We start from the raw sequence: 18,605 nt of genomic DNA on the forward strand, positions 1-18,605 counted from the left end.
CGAACGAACGAACGGGAAAGGAAAGGAAAGGAAAAATTCTTTTTCAGCAGCAGGAATGGTGAGGAAATGCTTTCTACCACCACAGGTGACTACTGAGGTGGCTTATTCAGTTCCTCGGAGCCACCAAGGACACAAGTGCCTCTCACTGTTCTACTGTCATTCTGGCTTGAAGCTCCCAAAACTGAGATGATGGTGGCGTGTCTGGAAAGCCCTTTCTCACCCAGGCAAATCAGAAGGTAGGGAGTAACTGTAACCCAGAGCCCCTGCTGCTTATCTATTGAAAACCAGAGTGTGGACCACACCTGAGCAAGCTTGGCGCTAAAGGGTTATGGGTGTGGGGAGTTTAGGGGTATCCATGATGGTGTGCAGGGCAGGTGTGCAAGAACTGGGAAAATGTACTCTCCTCCCAAAATTGTTCCCCAGCTGACTCCACACAATCAACTTGCCAGCAGTTGGGGTTGGGAGGGGGAGGGGTGGGGGAGGGGGAGCAGATCAAGAGGGTTGTAAGGAGGAAAACCAGGTTAGGAAGGAGAGCAAAGAGCAGGCCAGGTGTTAAAATATGCACTGTGGAAAGAAGAGTCACCCAAGATGCCCCAAAGCCACAGACTCAGGTGAACCCGTCACTGTACTAAAAGTGTACCTAAGAAACATAAATGCATGTGCAGGGCTAGGGGGAGAGGTCAGTAAAGTGCTTGCTGTGCAGGGTGAGGACCTGAGTTCAACCCCCAGCACCAAAGTAAAAGCTGGCCAGGAGGCACAAAGCCTTAAACTCAGAGGTCAGGCGGGGCTGAGGAGGGTCCCTGAGGCCCACTAGCCAGCAGTCTAGCCACACCTGTAATCCCAGTATTTACAGTAGAGGCAGGAGGATCCTAAGGTGACCCTTGGTTTACATAGTGAGTTTGAGATAAAGCCAGCCTCTAGGCCAAGTCAACAGGGCAGAAAAAAAGAAACATTTCTTCAAACCATCCTTCCAAAAGATATGTTTGTTTCTTTTAACGACTCTCAGGACACTTTCTAAATTGTCTGCGTTAACTTTTGCAGTGATGGAGATGAAAACTCAGGGCCTCTTGCATGTTATAAGAGTGCTTTACCAACAAGCAACTTCCCCCAGCCCAAGGTAACATTTTCAAAGTGGTTGTGCATCCCTTGTGTGCAAGTTCCACCCCCACCCCCCAATAACCCAAGCCAGGTAATGCATCCGGGCCTAACTGAAACTTCTGACTCAGCCAGAGTTTGGAGATGCAGGGCTCTTTCATGTGGAACAGGGCACACAGCAGGACTCTGGGGTGCAGCCCAGAGAATGCCTGTCTAGTGCAGCCTTAAAGAATCTTCTAAGAAGATGCCCTAAGCCCCTGAGCAGGAAGCAGCTCTCAAAAACACAATCCCAGGCACGCATGAAGGGCCACCTAGGTGGTGTGGAGAATCTACTTCAGACACTTCCAGGAAGAAGGTGGTGGCAGATTCATTCATCAAGCAGGCAGCTGAACAAGGAGAGACTGCTGGGTTTTCCATAAATACAGCATGCTCCTTCAGGGACAATTCTGTACCTCCTATCACTGGGACAGGTCAAATGCCTGGCTTTAGCAGGGAGAGTCAATTGATGTGAAGAGACCCTTAGCAAGGAAGAGGCCCTCCTTCTCACAGAAAGCAGAACCTTTCAAAGGGGCAAGGGTTTTTTCTTATTTTTGTTTTTAAGACAGGGTCTCATGTAACACAGGCTGGCTTCAAGGTCACTGTATAATCACAAATAACCTTGAACTTCTGATCCTTGTCTCCCTAGAGCTAGGTTTACAGGCAGGCACACACCATCACGCTTATGTGGTGCGGGGATGGAACCTAGAGCTTCGTAAGTAACTCAACCCATGAGCTCCATCTCCAGCCAGCAAAGGGGGTTTTCTAAAGTCTGCAAACTCAGACCTGTGTTGTGGGGTCCAACAGCCCTGTTTCTATACCTACGGCCTGCACCGTGTCTTCCTGCAAACAGTACCAGCAGGGGCATTTTTACACTTGACTTCTGTCTTCTGTCCCTCAGGCCAAGGTAATTCTCATGCTGTCTCCTCCTCCTTTAGTTGCCTTCCCAAGTCTGGAACCTTCAAGTGCACTTGCATGCACCTCCCTTATTCCACAGGCAAACAGAATCCCGGAACATGGCCTTAGCTTCCTGGGTCACCCTGCCACTTGCTTTCAGAGCGGTAGTCCTTTATGTCAGCCTCATCCTAAAACAGCCTTTCCCTTCAGGGCCTGTCATCACCTCCCTGTCTGCATGCCCACCAGTGGAGCTAACCCAAGGAAGGGCCCCGAGAAGCCATAGCCAGACAGGCAGCCCTGGTGTCATTGTTGCAAATCCTGCCAGCAAAGCAAGTGTCTGTCCTGATACCTAGCAGACACAAACCCCCCACCAGTACATACCTGACTTGCCACCAGGTATCATTATAATTAGTCACTGTAATTGAAGCTGAACACAATTAATTACATAATTTTTGAAGTGTTCAAGTTTAATTCCATTAGAATTACATCATGAAACCAGGGAATTACACAGGATTACCAACAAAAAGCAAATAGGGATGAATGAAAGAAACTCCCCGCATGTCTGACTCACAGCCAAGGCTGAAGCAGAGCCCATCACCACACCTGTTTTAAATAAGCCCGTGGCAGTCAGCCAGTTGGGTATCATAAGGACCCATCTCTAAGAGAATTCATAACCTGCACCCCAAACTCTATGGACACAGGCTTGCTGGATGCTCAGTGTCAGTGACACTGAAGACCATTCCCTCTGAGGAAAGGTGGTCTCTCTCATAGATGCCATTCCTCGACCTCAGTTTTTTTAGGCCCAAATGGCATCCTAGTAAAAAGCCACTCATCTGTCCCATTTCTGTCTTGGCCTCTCCCAAAATGGCAAATTTGGGTACATTCAATCTGGGATAGATACTGGCCTGGCCCTCCCCATTATCTCCAGGGAGTACAGCATCACCACACACAGCTTCCCAGTTCAATTCCTTGCTGCCCATCTATTCTTCTGTGGTTCACCCTTCACGTGGAGCTTCTGGAAGAATATTTTGCAATGCAAATCTAAGCCCTCAATTATCTGTCTTCAATTTAGAAATCAGTTGTTTCTCCGGGTCTTGGAAAACAGAAATGCCTTCCTGGGGCTGTGCTACATACAGACCCTGCCTCATTTGTCCCTAGGACCCTAGGTGCCCACGTGCTGCCACTCAGTTCTTCACCTGTTTCCTGTCTCGCCTACAAGAATGTAGGCTCCTGAGTGGCAGCAATTCCTTGTGGTTCCAGAACTAGCCCAGCCTAGCACAGAAGCAGGAAGTTCTGAATACTGACTAAGCAAGTGGTTGGAGAAAGAGGCAAGGCCCATTCCACACCTACCCCTCAGCCTGGTGCACAGGACACTCTGCCTTGAGATCTCTCCCCAGCAGAACAGGGGGTTACTCCACGTTGACAAAGATCTGAGGCAGCCAGACACCATGAGACACACTCAAGATGCAAGCAGAGGGCTGCACAGATGGGTCAGTTGGGAAAGTGCTTACTGTCCAAGCATGAGAGCCCAAGTCTGATCCCCAGAACCCACATAAAAAGCCAGGTGTGTGAAGCACACCTATAATCCCAGTGCTAGAGAGATGAAGACAGGAGGAACCCTGAGGCTCACTGGCCAGCCAGCCTGCTGGATAAGTTCCAACCAGTAAGAGACCCTGTCTCAGAAACCAAGGAATTGGCCAGGTGTGGTGATACACATCTTTAATCCCAAGCACCCTTGAAGCAAAACACGGGTGGATCTCTGAGTTCAAGGCTCGCCTGATCTGGTCTACAGAGTGAGTTCAAGGACAACCAGGACTATACAGAGAAACCCTGTCTCAAAAAAAAACAAAAAAACAAAACCAAAAGCTAACAACAAACAAAAGGTATATATCTAAGAAATGATAGCCAAGGCTGTAATTTAGTTTCCATAGGTAGCTATACATATGTGCATACACACCTGCACACATTCAAGCACACACACACACACACACGAGCAGGGACAGCCCAAATAACCTGTGGAAAATACAAGTTGATCCAGAAACAAAACAAATTATTTCACTTAAACATGCTATGTTATTTCCAAAAACCAACATACATTTTTACATATTTTCTCTTTATTTTTGTTATATTTTTTCTTTAACTTCATCATTTCATAGCAAACCATTGTCATCCCCAACCCCAAATCAAGGTCTGCAAGATGAATCACCAGGTAAAGGTGCTTGCTGCCAAGTATGACAACTACAGTTTAATTCCTGGAACCCAAATAGCAGAACCAAAGAACTTCCAAAAGCTGCCCTCTTATCTCTACATACATGTTATGCCCTGTGCACTCTCCTACACACATACACACAAAAGAAGCAAGTATAAATAATGTCAGGTACATCAGACATGCAATGTTGTATAATTCTCTGAATCCAGTCATCCAAAGGCTCAGTTCCCAGTACTAAATCACTAAGAAGGCCAGGCGTGGTGGTGCACACCTGAAATCCCAGCACTCGGGAGGCAGAGGCAGGCGGATTTCTGAGTTCGAGGCCAGCCTGGTCTACAAAGTGATTCTAGGACAGCCAGGGCTATACAGAGAAACCCTGTCTCGAAAAACCAAAAAAATAAAAGTGAGTTCTAGGACAGCCAGGGCTATACAGAGAAACCCTGTCTCGAAAAACCAAAAAAATAAAAATAAAAATAAATCACTGAGAAAACTAAGATGAACAGTTTCATTGTGACTAGGATGCTCTCAGAAAGTCATTGAATATCCACAGCAGGACGGCAGCCATCCCTTCCTGCAAGCTAAAAACAGACCCCTTGAAGGGGTGCTGTCCTGAGAATATCAGAGGACTTGAGTGACTCTGCCACCACAGCAGGTACTAACTACATCAGCTTGACTTCCAGGGTCTGGGAAAGAGGTGGCCCTGGTCAACACAAGGTTAAACATGGTACAAATAGCAACTCCCTTCCCGGCACCTAGATGCTCCACAGTGAAGGTCTCTCCCAAAACTCATCCAACATAGCTGTGTGTGCACATGTAACGCCCAGATACACTTGGATAAGGACATGAGGCTGGTGAGTTAGAAAAGAGGGCTTCTTTCAGCCCCAGTCGTCTGATGAAGTTTGCATGCAAGAGTGCAGTATCTTAGGTAGTGCTTCCTTCCAGCTAACAAGGAAGCAGAGAAAGTATGCAGGCTAGGAAGGTCACAGCAACAATAAGTCTACCTAAGGTTGGGATTTGACTCTCAGGCCAAGGGAAGACCAAGTTTCATAGAGCACTCCCTGTGGGGCAACCCAACCAGGCCCCATATCACTCTCCAGCTACTTAGTAAACTGAACAACCCAAAACTCTTCTCAGGCAGCCCACAGGAGGGCCCAAGAGTCAGTCACTCTCCCTACACAGTGGAATGTGTAACATCCTCCACAGAGCCGTGTATAGATACCATGGAATAAAGCAAGGGCCTAGGCAATGATCCACTAGTGCTCAGTACCCAGGAAATGAGGCCTGGCAGTGGGAAAAAAAGAAACTCTCTGTCCTGTCACCACAGTTTATAAAATCCAGCCTGTGAGCAGTCTGTGACCCATCCCTTCTCATGGGAACCCCTAGATCCAGAGCTGGGAAAGTTAAAGTGAGGGGCAAAGGGGTATACCAAATTCAAACTAAACTAAGGTCTGCAAGTAAAGAAATTTTACCCACTCCTACTCCAGCAAAAATAGACTGACTGACTCTCTTTCTCTCTCTCTCTCTCTTTCTCTCTCCCCCCCTCCCCATCCCTCTGTTTACCTGTCTCTCTGTCCTTGGTACTGGGATTGAACGCTCACATTCTAGGCAAAAGCTCTATGCTGAGCTGTATTCCTAGCCCACATTTTTGCAGTATTTTGTAGCATTAATCAAAGCCCAAAAATATCTACCATAGGCTCCAAACTCTGGGTGTCGTCAATCCATCTCTGTACACAGCACCAACCTTTTGCCCAGACATCCAACAAACTCCTGAAATTCCAAAAGATCTCAGGAAATCCCTCTTCCCTTTACTAGCCCATTCCCTCTTTCTGCCCCTACAGTGGCAGTCCACACCCCCTGGACCATCCTGCTCCTCTCAGATCCCACCTGCTACCCTTGCTTCTGCAGATCCATGCAAATGTTTGCTTGTACAGCCAGACAATGATGTCACCAGCACAGAAATATCCTAGGTAGTGCTTTCTTGGGGTAATGAAAAAACAGAGAAAGTGTGGACTATGAAGACCGCTGCTCTGAACGAGGGCTGGCCGGGTGCCAAACCCACGAGAGCTTCTGGGGAATGGGCTGGTGCAATACATTCCTCTGGCCCAGACACCCAGACCTGAGCACTTCTGGCTCCAGGCTTGCTCTGACATTTGCTGGGTTCTAACAACTAGATGGCAAGTGAAGGAGGCACCCTCCCTCTCAGGCTGCAAGTAGACTTGATAACAAATCTCCAGCATAAAACTGTCTATCCAACTTCATTTTTTAAGTGGATTTTTAGGGAGCTGAAGACATGGCTCAGTTGGTAGTGCTTGCCTACTATGCATGAGGTCATGAGTTCCATCCCTAGTACGAGGGGGTGGGGGGACCTACATGGATTTGAGCCAACATGTACAAAAAAGGAAATTAATAAATAAGAATACAAATCAAACATAGACCTTCAGTAGGTTTCCAAGTATAGTCATTTTAATAGAACTGCCCTAACTTCCATGATACTGAGAACCAGATCTCAGTTGGAATGCAGTTCTGTGGGGGTGTTAGCCGAGCATGGGCAAGGCCCAGGGTTCAATCCCCAGCACCGAAGGGGGCGGGGGGGGGGGGGGGGATCACCTTTGCATTTTAAAATTAACTACTTGAATATCCCCAGCAGAGCACGGAAAGGCTAACCCCTGAAGGAGGCCACAGCCCTCAGGCAACTTTCCAATTGTGCACAGCCTTAGGAGAGAGTATGACAGATAGTACTTGTAGAACCTAACGTAGACAGCAGGTGCCACAGGAGTCAAAATGGCTGGATACTGCCCCAGCAGCCATCTGATACAGTAAAGGAGGAAGATAGCACCTGGAAGAGACCTGAGAGGCCTCCAGCCACCAATAACTGTTTCTCAGGAGGCCCCCACCTCCATACTTGGCCTTCCTTGCTTGCTGCAGCCCGAGGCACACTGACAAAGCCTCCTCCTTGCCATTCAGTCTGCCTCCTCCCAAAGGGAGTCTGCCACTCCTCCAGGCAGGAAGGAATGCATGCAATCAGGCTGAAGCCTCAGATGGATGGGCAGAGGGAGCTTCCCGGGCAATGTCCCCACACCAGCAAGTTTCTGGGTTTGCTTCTGCTGGAATGAACGGTTTGGATGCACTGAAGACAGACATCTATCACAAGTTCTATCTGCCAGCCTGGGACATGTGGTCTCCATTCTATGCCAGAGTAAGCTGCTGTGGGTGTTGCCGGACAGGCACATGACGAAATCAATGGTTTGAGAAGATTCATCTAGCAGCCGACTGCCATGGATTTCAACCTGCTTCGAATGGACAATTTTGAAACAAGCAAAGATTACAAACTTAGGTTGCGTATGTTAGAAAAGTTAAGATCTCACCAGCAATAAACAACCCCCGAACAGTGTGTGTGGGACACACACACATACAAAGATTTCATTAAACTATCATCAAACTATGGGATGACAACATAATTACATACCAACAGGAAGGCATGTAAAACAACTGCAAACCACTTCTAACTCCCTGACAATGACCTTCAACCATCACTGGCAATATCCTTTCTTTCCCAATCCCGCATTGTGCTGACAAACCATATATGCCAGGGTTGAAGACAACAGTGGACAAGGGTGGAAGAGAAAGGCAATTCCTTCCCTCTAGGATGGCCAGCTTCAGGTGACACTGTACCACTGTAGCATGGTAGGGCCACCGAAAAGGCTGTGGTGGACCTCATCACCTGAAAGAGGCATCTAGCAGCAGCCAGGCTTCCTGTCTGACGCCAGGATTCCCACACTTGCCTGCTGAGCAGAAACATGATCCCGACTTGAACCTGTCTCCCACTTGGCTGGAAGATATGAGAGCACGGGCTGTTGCGAAAGTAAGAAACTGAGGTAAAACTGAAATAGGCAAGCCAGTCTGTGAGCGTCCTGACACTGGCATGAGTGCAGGCTCCCAAGGCTGTGATTGTCGGATTTTCTGTTCCAAAGCCTCACAGCTGTCACACAGAATGTAACTACAGCTCTGTTCTGAGTTTAAGGTCTATGTGCTGGGATGCATAGTTTTGTTTGGTTTCATTTTGTTTCCATTGAAAAGGTCTGAGTGGGCTGGCAAAGTGGCAAAATGGCTCTTCCAAAAGTCCTGAGTTCAAATCCCAGCAACCACATGGTGGCTCACAACCTTCTATAATGAGATCTGACTCCCTCTTCTGGTGTGTCAGAAGACAGCTACAGTGTACTTACATACAATAATAAATAAATCTTTGGGATGGAGAGAGCAGGGCCTGAGGGAGCAGAGTTGATCAGAGTGAGCAGGGCCAACCTGAGTGAGCAGAAGTCCTAAAATTCAATTCCCAACAACCACATGAAGGCTCACAACCATCTGTACAGCTACAGTGTACTCACATACATAAAATAAATAAATAAATCTTTAAAAAAAGAAAAGGTCTGAGCACCACCAGCTGCTCTTGGTGAAGACAGTGCAGAGCAATATAACATGGAATCACGGCAGTTCAAGTTCTAGACCAACCAGCATGGGAAAACAGAAAGAACAGAGCACAGCCTGGAGTTGAGGTACTCCCCTATAATCACAGCTTGGGAGGGGGAAGCAGGAAGATTAGGAGTTCAAAGGCATTCTTGGCTATATAGCCAGTTCCAGGCCAGCCTGAAATTCCGTCTCAAAACATAAACTGGCTGGTTATGACCGCACACCCTGGTGGGATATGTTGAAGAAGCTGAGATAGGAGGATCAAAACATTAAAAAATAAATAAATAAAACAAAAGAATAGATTGGGTCAGCTGGGCGGTGGTGGCGCACGCCTTTTATTCCTGCACTTGGGAGGCAGAGGCAGGCGGATTTCTGAGTTCGAGGCCAGCCTGGTCTACAGAGTGAGTCCCAGGACAGCCAGAGCTACACAGAGAAACCCTGTCTCGAAAAAACAACAACAACAAAAAAGAATAGATTGGGTCAGCAAGACAGCTTAACAGGTGAAAAGCACTGATCACACAAGCCTAAAGACCTGCGCTTGACCCCAGCACCCCAGTTAAAAGAGAAAACTGACACCAGAAAGTTGTCCTCTAACTTACATGCACAAACACGCACAAACACACACATACATACACACACACAGAGGCATACACACTTCACACATTTAATAATAAAGAAAATTTTAAAACAAACAAAAAAATTTAATGTATTTGTTTCACCAGTATCTGTCCAGTCTTATGGAATGACACAAGAAAACGGTTCTCAGAGCAAAAGAACATGGCCATCTCCAAGGGAAAAAAAATCAAAATCCTTTCCAAACCTCAATTAAAAGAAAATAGTTGTAATGTCCAATCTCAAGTAGTAATTTAAATTTCCTTTACATCTTATCTTACAAAAATCTCAAAAAAGAAAATACCGGGCTGGCGAGATGGCTCAGCCGGTAAGTGCACTGACTGCTCTTCCAAAGGTCCTGAGTTCAAATCCCAGCAACCACATGGTGGCTCACAACCATCCGTAACGAGATCTGACACGTACTCTTCAGAGTCAGCTACAGTGTACTTACGTATAATGATAAATAAATCTTAAAAAAAAAAAAAGGAAATACCACAAATAGTTTAAAAAAAAACAGTTATCATAACACTGAAGATGACAGGATGACTCGCCTGGCAAGGCAGGAGCAGAGCAAGAAATGACAGGCAAAGGTGACAGAGCTTGAGGCTGCCTTGGGAAGGCTAAGGGCGGCACCACAGTAGCCCTTCCTTACCCATCAGCCCCCAAGCCTTGCTGAGGTTTGCAGCTCCCAGCTCTTGAAAAACAAGTTTGCCTTCCAGGCCCAAAAAGATGGTTCAGCCAATAAAGGCACATAGCACCAAGCCTGACCACCTGAGCTCCATTTCTGGGAACCTCATGGTGGAAGGAAGGACCTCGCTCCCAAGTTGTCCTCTAGCCTTACCACTTAGTACATGCACAACAACTAAATGTAACTTTTAAAATAACAGTTTGCCTTCTGTGTCATTGAGTGACTTATAAAACCCTGTGGGGGAGGGGTATGGGGGTCTGAGCACCTATGTGTAGAAGCACTCGATGCAGAGGCCAGAGAGGGGAGGAAAAAGCAGCTATCTTCTTCCTCTCTCTCTCCCTTTCCAGCTTATTTCTGAGACAGGCCTCTCACTAAACCTGAAGCTCATCTTTTGTCTGGGTTCACTAGGAAACTCTGGGGATCAGCCTGTCTCCTCTCCCATAACCCGGGGTTCCAGGCATGCTCCCCATACCCTATTTTTACATAGTCGCTAAGGATTCAAACTAGGTTCCCATTGCCTTCACAACAAGGGCTCTTACTCACGGAGCCATCTCCCCAGCCCCATCTTACTAACTTTCATCAAATCGGTTTTTAACAGAGTAAACATGGCAATAAACCAAAGTACTCAGAGGACTAAGAGAACCATCTAGTAATAGCACTTAAAATGAGTTCACATTGTTTTGAAACTTTAAAACATCAAATTATGTTAGAAAACACAAGTCTCACAATTTATCAGGAAGACCCCATTGAAAGAACATTGCCTTGCAAGGAGGGCAGTGGAAAGAAAGGAGCTCTTGAGCTGTGGCTCTGATGTATGCTTTACTTTTTCAGTAAGGGCCTCACTTAGCCCAGGCTGCCCCCAAACTCTAAGTATTCAAGGACCTCCCCAGTATGGAGATTAACGGGTGTGCACAATGTTGCTGGGTGTGGTACCTAGAGCCTGGTGAGGTAGCAGGCACTCCACCAAACTACACTACATCCTCAGCCCTGACTTTAGTTTGTTTATATATCAGGTGGATAGATCTGAGAGCCTCTTCCATCTTGAAAAAAAAAAAAAAAAGTTGTCAACACCCAAATACATTTTAATGGTAGTACGAACAGTATTCTACTGCTCAATTCTGTAATATTCACTTAAGAAAAGAACTATTTTATCCATTTGTTTTTCCCTTAACAAAACTCAGGATGCCCTGCAAGCAACCATAGGCAACTTTTTACAATGTTAACTGCATTTCCTTATTGAGCAAGTACAACTGCAGCGTGGCTCAAGGTAATGTGAAAAAGAACCAGCTACTTGGCAGTTCCGAGCTTAAGCTCTAGTAATTTCCTCCAGCATTAACTGCATAAATCAAATACTTGAAAGCATCCTTGATTTCAAACCAGGATGAATGGAGGCAGCTTGGGCTGCAGACTTGGGTGTCTTAGAAAGGTGTGGCCTGCCCTCCCGGCTCTGCTTCAAGGACGCTTTAATGGAAGGAAGCAGGACTGAGTCAGTTTCACTCAATGTGAATCTCCTGCTCGGCTATTGCTTCCTTGTTCTGCAGGATGTCTTCCCAGTAGCCTTCGGTCTGATTACCTTTCTTCTCATAGAGACACCCCCCAACACTGAGTTCTATTACCCCATTTCCCATGACCTAAGGCTCTATTAAATACAAAACTCTTGCCATATGCCTGCGGCCTCTAACAGTAAGAAGAAAAAAAGAAATCAGATGAAAACGAAGAAATTGACATCTCTTATTTACTGTAACTTTTTTCAGTGCTGGGATGGAACCTTTTGATTCTCATATGCTAGGCAATCGATCTGCCTGCCACCCACAGCCCTAAAAATCTTTTGTTTGTCTGTTTTTCAGACAGGGTCTCACCAGAGCTCACCACAAACTCTAAGATTCACCTGCCTCAGACTTAAGTAAACTTGAAGAGGTTCTTTCAAAAACCGTGTTCACCCTCATATTTTTTTAACTGTATCATTTAATGTGAAAAGTACTTCTTAGGGACTCAGAAGCATTCTGGGTACAGCATCAAGGAACCCCAATAACTGGGGTTCAGTCAATCCCAGGTCCCTTTCTGCAAGGATACACCCTTCTCTGCCAACTTTCTCAGACTCCAGGTCAGAAAAGAGAGACAGGGCTAAGTACAGTGGTTGGTGTTTATAGGTGGGGAGACAAGGCAGGAGGATTGCTGTATGTTTGAGGCCAGCTTGCTCTATAGAGATCCAAACAACAAATTAATAAGTAATTTAAAAAATCCAACTAAGGAAAGCCAAAAACATGACCAAGACCAACAACAACTCCAGATGTTCCTTAGAAAAATCCAGTAAACTACAGACACAGGAAGACCTGACTTGGAACAGATAGAAAGTCAAGGCCACCAAGTGGCTTTCAAGAGTACACCCTCAAAAACTGAAATGGAGAACTGTGAAACAGTTCTCCTCCGGGGACTAAGGCACTGGTATGCTAGTGAGATGCACCCCAGACCAAGCTCACTTTCTTAAGGCTCTCAGTGAAAGAGTCTATCATTATGTGTAGGACCCTTAGGCAAAGGAACTTGTCACTGAACTTAAATCGCCATCAGGCTGTCATAAAATGTAAACTTATTCTCCCACTTAAAAAAAAAAAAAAAAAGTAGTGATGTATGCCTTCTTTAACCCCAGCACTCAGTAAGCTAAGGCAGGCAGATCTTTGAGTTTGAGGCCAGCCTGGTCTATGAGTTCCAGGATAGTCAGGGCTATGTAAAGAGACCCTGTCTCAGAAAAACAAAACAAAAAACAAAAAGCAAAACAAAAGAAGAAAAAAAAGTGATCAATTATGGCCTCTGAGATTCTTTTTCTCTCAGAAATGACAAGGATGTCCAAGTGTAATATGGGGCAAGGAGAGGCTGTGGCCTCTCTTCAAATATCACCAACAAAAATGAATAACCAGCAGCAGTGTCCCTCCATTTGGCTACGGTCAGACTCATGTGCAAGAGTCCAAGAGTCCCACCTGTTTCCAATTAGATACCAGAATCGCTGAAGTGTTTAAACTACATTTGCTTGCTACTTACACAAAACAAGTCTCCCAGGTTTTTTTTTTTTTTTTGAATGCTTAAAATATGTTAAAATAAGATTAAGGGTCTGCTTTAAACAATCAGAGGCAGGGGAATTTCAATTGAAACCAAAACTATCTCTCTGCGGCAGCACTAACCCAGAGCTTCAGACAAAACAAACGGGTGAGGTAGACACATTTCTGCCGCTGACAATGACTAATAAAAATCAGACTTTCCTTGGGAAGGGCAACTATACTTTAAAGCTACATATTAAGTTTCAAATAAATTTAAGATGATTCCTATAGTCACTTACAATCCTATATATCAGAATAACTTACTACAGTAGCTTTTGACTGGGCATTTGCGTTATGGCCCAGCAAGATACATGAAATTTTCGTAAACTATAAAAGGAACCAAGAGCAAGAATGGAGTCTGTCTCTGAAAGGTTTTTCATATGATGAAATTTCTCCTAAAACAATGTGCAAATTTTCCCCTAACAAATCTATCCTCCTTTCGCCTCACTGTGGAATAGAGACACAGGACTTCTTATTCTACACCTTCAGGAGAAGCTCTGATCATCAATGGAAAACTCCCACACAGGCTGGGAGGTTTTTCTTCCTTGACTATCAACTGAGAAGGGACTTTTAAAACTTAAATGTCCTGGGCTCAGCGGGGTTGCCCAGACTACAGGTCAGCTAGGGGGATGAGGAGAGAGCAATTCTTGGGTAGACAGAGCTGTTGTTCTCCATTCCAAAGTAGACCTGAGCGCTGATGGGTGACAGCCCAAACAGCTTCCACTCACCCATCAAGAGCTGCTGCATTTATTTTATCCTTGCACTGACTTGTGCCTTTCAAAAAAAAAAAAAAAAAAAAGGTTTCACCCAGGCAAAAGCTTTGAGCAACTCCTAATAACCCTTCCCACACCCAGACTCTTAAGACACCTATATTAAAAGGACCAAGGAAAGAAAAAGCAGGAGCGCCCTGCATCTTGTGTGTCCGTTCATTGTCCTATCAAAGGCACTAACTAGACGAGATATTTTAATTGCAATTATATACTTATTACAAGAAGCAATGCTGGGCTGCAGGAAACACATATACAAACATCAATGTAACGTTTCCAGAAAGGGGGTGGGGGGCAGCGGGGGGAAGCAACCAGAAAATAGACTTGCAGCAAAAACTGAGTTTGTTTTCTGACTTGAGGAGAGAACATTTTTAAAATTCACTTTTGCAGAGAATTCTCAATAAAGAACAGGTCTCACTGCAGGGAAAGCACCTCAAAGGCATACAGCCACGGGCAGGCCCCTTCCCCCAACAGTCAGAGCTCCACTAATTCGAAAACAAGTTACAAGAGTTAAATAGACCTTTTCTCAGACATGTATTTAAGAGATAAATTTATACAATAGTGTTTCTCTTTAAAAAAAAAAAAGTTGGTTTTTACAAGTCTGAGACGGGATCAAAACTTGTTCAACTCGTCTTAGCAACACTAGGGCCCTCTTAACTTTTTGCAGGACAAGCCTTGGTTGGGGATGAGAAAGGAAACAGGCCAGTTTTCAGAAACTCTCTTCAGGGGCAGACATCCACTTCAAGTTCCCAGGTTGTCTGAAAACCCAAGAAGCAGGGGAATAAGAACATGGCCCTCCAGAGTGCAGAATCCTACGGCTCCTTACCTAGACCTAAGCCATCCCTGCTGCTCAGCAAGACCTAAGCTCTCAGTGTAACCTAAAGAACACTCACCCAAAATCTCCAGCTCCCCATATGTGAGAACAGAGGAACCTCAACCAGATACCAACTCAAAATCCCGGGCCCCCTTTGCAGGTAAAGGTGCTGTCCAGACTCACACCTGGCCTTTGGCATTCCCAAGTCAAGTGAAGCTTTCCAACTCCATCCAGGGAAGCAGTTGAAACCACTTACAGCCAAATCATTATCTACCAAAAGGCAACAGACTCGGTAACAAGGACAGAGCTTAAACTAAATGTTTTCTTTGTTGTTACTTTAAGATCAAAATGAAGTTCATTCACATCAGCCATAAGGTAAACTTTCAATGAAGCCATGAAGCCATTTGCTTAAATGTCCTCAAGATCCCCAAGAATGCTAATCCATGGGGGGGGGGGAACGACGACACTAATATACACCCAGTTCATAAACTCTAATAACTCCAAAATCATTTTTCTGGCCGTCTTTGGTAATGTGCAATAAAATAACTTTATTGATATTAAACTAGGATGTCACATGGGGGTGGGGTGGGGGGGGATTAAGGTTTCTTAAAATTCCACAACGGGTTTTACAATAAGCACAGGAATTAAATTATGGTAAAAGGGAGCTATTTTTACTAAAATAGGGTAGACCAATTAATCAAAAAATGCCATCCGGCGGTGTTCATTACATTCAGGAATCTAATTTACACAATAGACTATGGTGTAATCCATTTTAGTCAATAAATACTCAAAACTTCTTTAAGCTTTCATCTTATCAGAAATACATATTTCACATAGTCTTCCTAGTTAAGAGAGCAATGGGAGGAAATTTCATAACGAGTATGAGTCTGCCTTATCGTCCTCACGTAGGCAAGAGCAGAAAAAGCAAGCACAGTTAAGTTGTTTCACTCCACCTATAGATGTTTCAATCCAATCGCCTTCCTTTCCTGCAGGCCTACATGTGGAGTTCGTTTGTTTTCAGACTCCTAAGGGTGCTGTGGGTTAATAAATATCACCAGTCCTCCGGCTTAGAAAAGTTCACTCAAGTTCATGTTCAAGCACACTTTAGAGTTGGGAGCAAAGGCGGTTCCCTAGAGATGTTATGGAAGATCACACACACACACACACACACACACACACACACACACAGGGCAAGGCTGACTCTATGGACCACAAGACTGTCCCATCTCTCTGGTGTCCCCAGTGATCAAAGCTCTGAGGGCTCACTTGCCGCTCACCTTCAACTTGGCTCCGGCTACGCACAACATCCACCTGGCAGAATCCTGGGGCTGTCCAGGCGCCGCCGCGAACGCGGAGCTAGCACTAGCAGGGAGGACCCCGAGGGCGAGCAGCTGGTTCCGATGAGGGGTGGCAGGCAGAATAGCATCCTCTGGGCACGCAGGCAGCTCCGCCGCGGATTGGGAAGCCCCGATACCATCCCCTCGAGGCGACGGGGAACCACAATCAGTCTCCTTACAGTCCAGCGGGGCCCCCGGGGCTTTGCTTTCCAGAACCGGGCTGGAGAAGGCAGCTCGGAGCGGACCTGACGCGCGCTCCATAGCTCCTGGGGCCCCTTTGCAGAGAGGACAGAACACACCCCTCGCGAAAAAGAGTGAGGGGCTGGAGTGATGCAAGCTATCGGTCACCGAGGGGGGAGCCCGGGAAGTCCCTGAGACACGCAGCTAAGTCTGGCTGCACCGATCGGTGACCCCGGAGGAAAAGCGCCCCGAGACCGGGTCACGCAGCGGCCTGCGCTCGGTGGAAAGTTGCAGCCTTCCTCCCGCACCTTCTCCCTTCTCCGGGGCCGATCCCGCACTCTGCGCGACCCACCGGTGTCCCCCCGCAAGCCAAGTTTTTCCCTTCCAAAGCTTCCCCCACAACCCCTTCCCGGGGAAGTCCCCGGGCGCAAAAAAGGGGGACAGATCCAGCTCCGCAGTCACTTTCACGCAGAAGACACACAAAAGAGCGCGGGGCTTGCGGGTTGGCCCCGGGACGTAAACAAACGGGGTGGGGGAGGGACCCGCCACACCGGGGAGCCGGTGCCCTGGCCGGGGCGACACCGGTTGACAATCCCTTACGGGAGTAGTGGAAAGAGGAATGGTGGCAGCTGGGCCCAAGGGGACCGATCGAGGAGCAGCCAGGAGCTCCAAGCCACCCGCCGTCTCCACGACAAGGGGCCACCCGCCAGCCTGGCCGTCGCCGCCGCCGCCGCCAGCCGCCGGTGGCCGATCTGACCCTCCCCCGGAGCCGGCGGCACCACAGCGCCACCAGCTCCAGCTCCGCCGCGCCGGCGGGGCAGTGGCGGCGGCGGCGGTCCGCGACTCTCTCCTCCAGGAGACAGAGGAAAGAGAGAGAGAGACAGGCGCTTCACCCCCCACCAGCAACTCCCCACAAACTTTCCCCGGGAATACGCCGGGGCTGAGCCGGGGGGAAGGAAGGACGTGACTGGCGCGAGGGCGACTAGCGTCCCGCAGCTCCCCTTCTTTGCAGCCCTGCCACCCCTCCAGAGCCACCCCGTGGCGCGTCCCCCTCTTTAGCGCGCGCGAGTTCCCACTGAGCCCCCGTGGGGGGGGGGGGGACCGCCGCTCCCCCCTCCTCTCCACCGGGGTCCCGCGACAACGACAGCGCGCGGGGTAGGCGGCGGCGGCGGAGAGGACGATGAGGATGATGATGGCGATGATGGTGGGGAGGAAGACACCCTCCGGGGTTGAAGGGGGCAGACACCGGGGGGCAAAGATGTTGGTGGCGGCTGGCGGCTCCGGCGCCATCTTGGGCTGATCGATGAATTGAACAAAGAGGATCAATTTCTGATCAAGCCGAGTGATCAATGAGAGCCGGGGAGCCCGAGGGACTCGCCGCCGACTCGGCCCCGCTCTTCTCCCGGCACCCCCCTCCTGCTTTCCCCCGTCGCCTCAGCACCCCCGCCAGGGCCCTGGCAGCCCGGAGTGTCACCCTCCTTCCTGAGGGAGGCCGCGACCGCCCGCAGCCCTCACCCCCCGGGCGCGAGGCCGAGCGCCGAGAAGCCTGACCTGCAGCTGCTGTAAATCAAAGCGCTTCCAATATTGAAACATCGATCCCACATTGGCCGCCATCTTGAGACATATTGAGACGGAGTGAGAGGCTGATAGAGAGGGGGCTGGAGTTCAGGAGCCGCCAGGAGGCAGCAGGCGGGCGGGCGCCAAAACCCGGCCTGGAGCCGGCCGCCGCCTCAGCCACCGCGGACGCGGACTCCTTCCTCCTCACGGCGCCGCCGCTGCCGCCGCCGCCGCCGCCGCCGCCGCCACCGCCTCAGCCATGGAGTCCGAAGCCTGAGGGAAATGCGGCGGCGGCGGCGGCGGCCTTGACGCGCGCGCGCCGCGCTCTCTCTCCACAGCCCGAGCGCGGGCATCCGGGGCCCTCGCGACCCCTCACCCTTTTTCCCGCGCGCCCCGCCACAAGCCCCCCTCCCAGGCCGCGCTGCGACCCTACGGCGGCCCGGCCTCGAGGGGGCGCTGCGGGGTCTCCTCCGGACCCCGCCGCTCACCTAAAGGGCGCCCTCCCTCCCCAACACCCCCGCCCCCGGGAAGGTCGCGGTCGCCGGTGGCCAGCGCTTTAGGACAAGGTTTCCCTCGCTCTGCGCGCCTGCGGGCGGTGGGCTGCGCTGCGGCAGCGGGGCGCGGGCGCTGCGCTCTTTCGCACGGTGCGCGCGGTGGAGCGAGCGGAGCCCACCTGCACAGCCGGCGGCCCGGACCCCACCGGCCAGCCCGCGCGCCCGGGCTGCGGGTGACCTCACTCCGCTCCCCTGTGCGCTCCAGCTGGGGGACCTCCAGACCACAGCGGTCGCGAACAGTGTTTCATATTCAAGGAAGTGCAATTGTGTCGCGGTGAAGGGGGCGGGGGGGGGCTGACC

The 18,605-nt window shown here is 48.8% G+C and overlaps 1 protein-coding gene across 13 annotated transcripts in view; it reads right to left on the minus strand.

Annotated features, from left to right (window-relative positions):
* Window positions 1-17,983, minus strand: part of Cux1 (cut like homeobox 1) — a 318,232-nt gene extending 300,249 nt beyond the window's left edge. For 5 of the 13 annotated variants that reach the window (XM_085837321.1, XM_085837320.1, XM_085837312.1 and 2 more), the window contains exon 1: window positions 15,955-16,373. In XM_085837321.1, the coding sequence (XP_085693447.1) occupies window positions 15,955-16,275 (321 nt within the window). In that variant the 5' untranslated portion in view covers window positions 16,276-16,373. Of the gene's footprint in view, window positions 1-15,954; window positions 16,374-17,745 lie in introns of those variants that run through there. The other 8 variants (XM_085837316.1, XM_085837314.1, XM_085837317.1 and 5 more) reach the window with 5 other exon arrangements.
* Window positions 17,984-18,605: the final 622 nt, after the last annotated feature.

The sequence above is a fragment of the Mus caroli genome, unplaced genomic scaffold, assembly GCF_978045245.1.
Source record: "Mus caroli unplaced genomic scaffold, Mus_caroli_1 scaffold_4, whole genome shotgun sequence".
Lineage (NCBI taxonomy): Eukaryota > Metazoa > Chordata > Mammalia > Rodentia > Muridae > Mus > Mus caroli.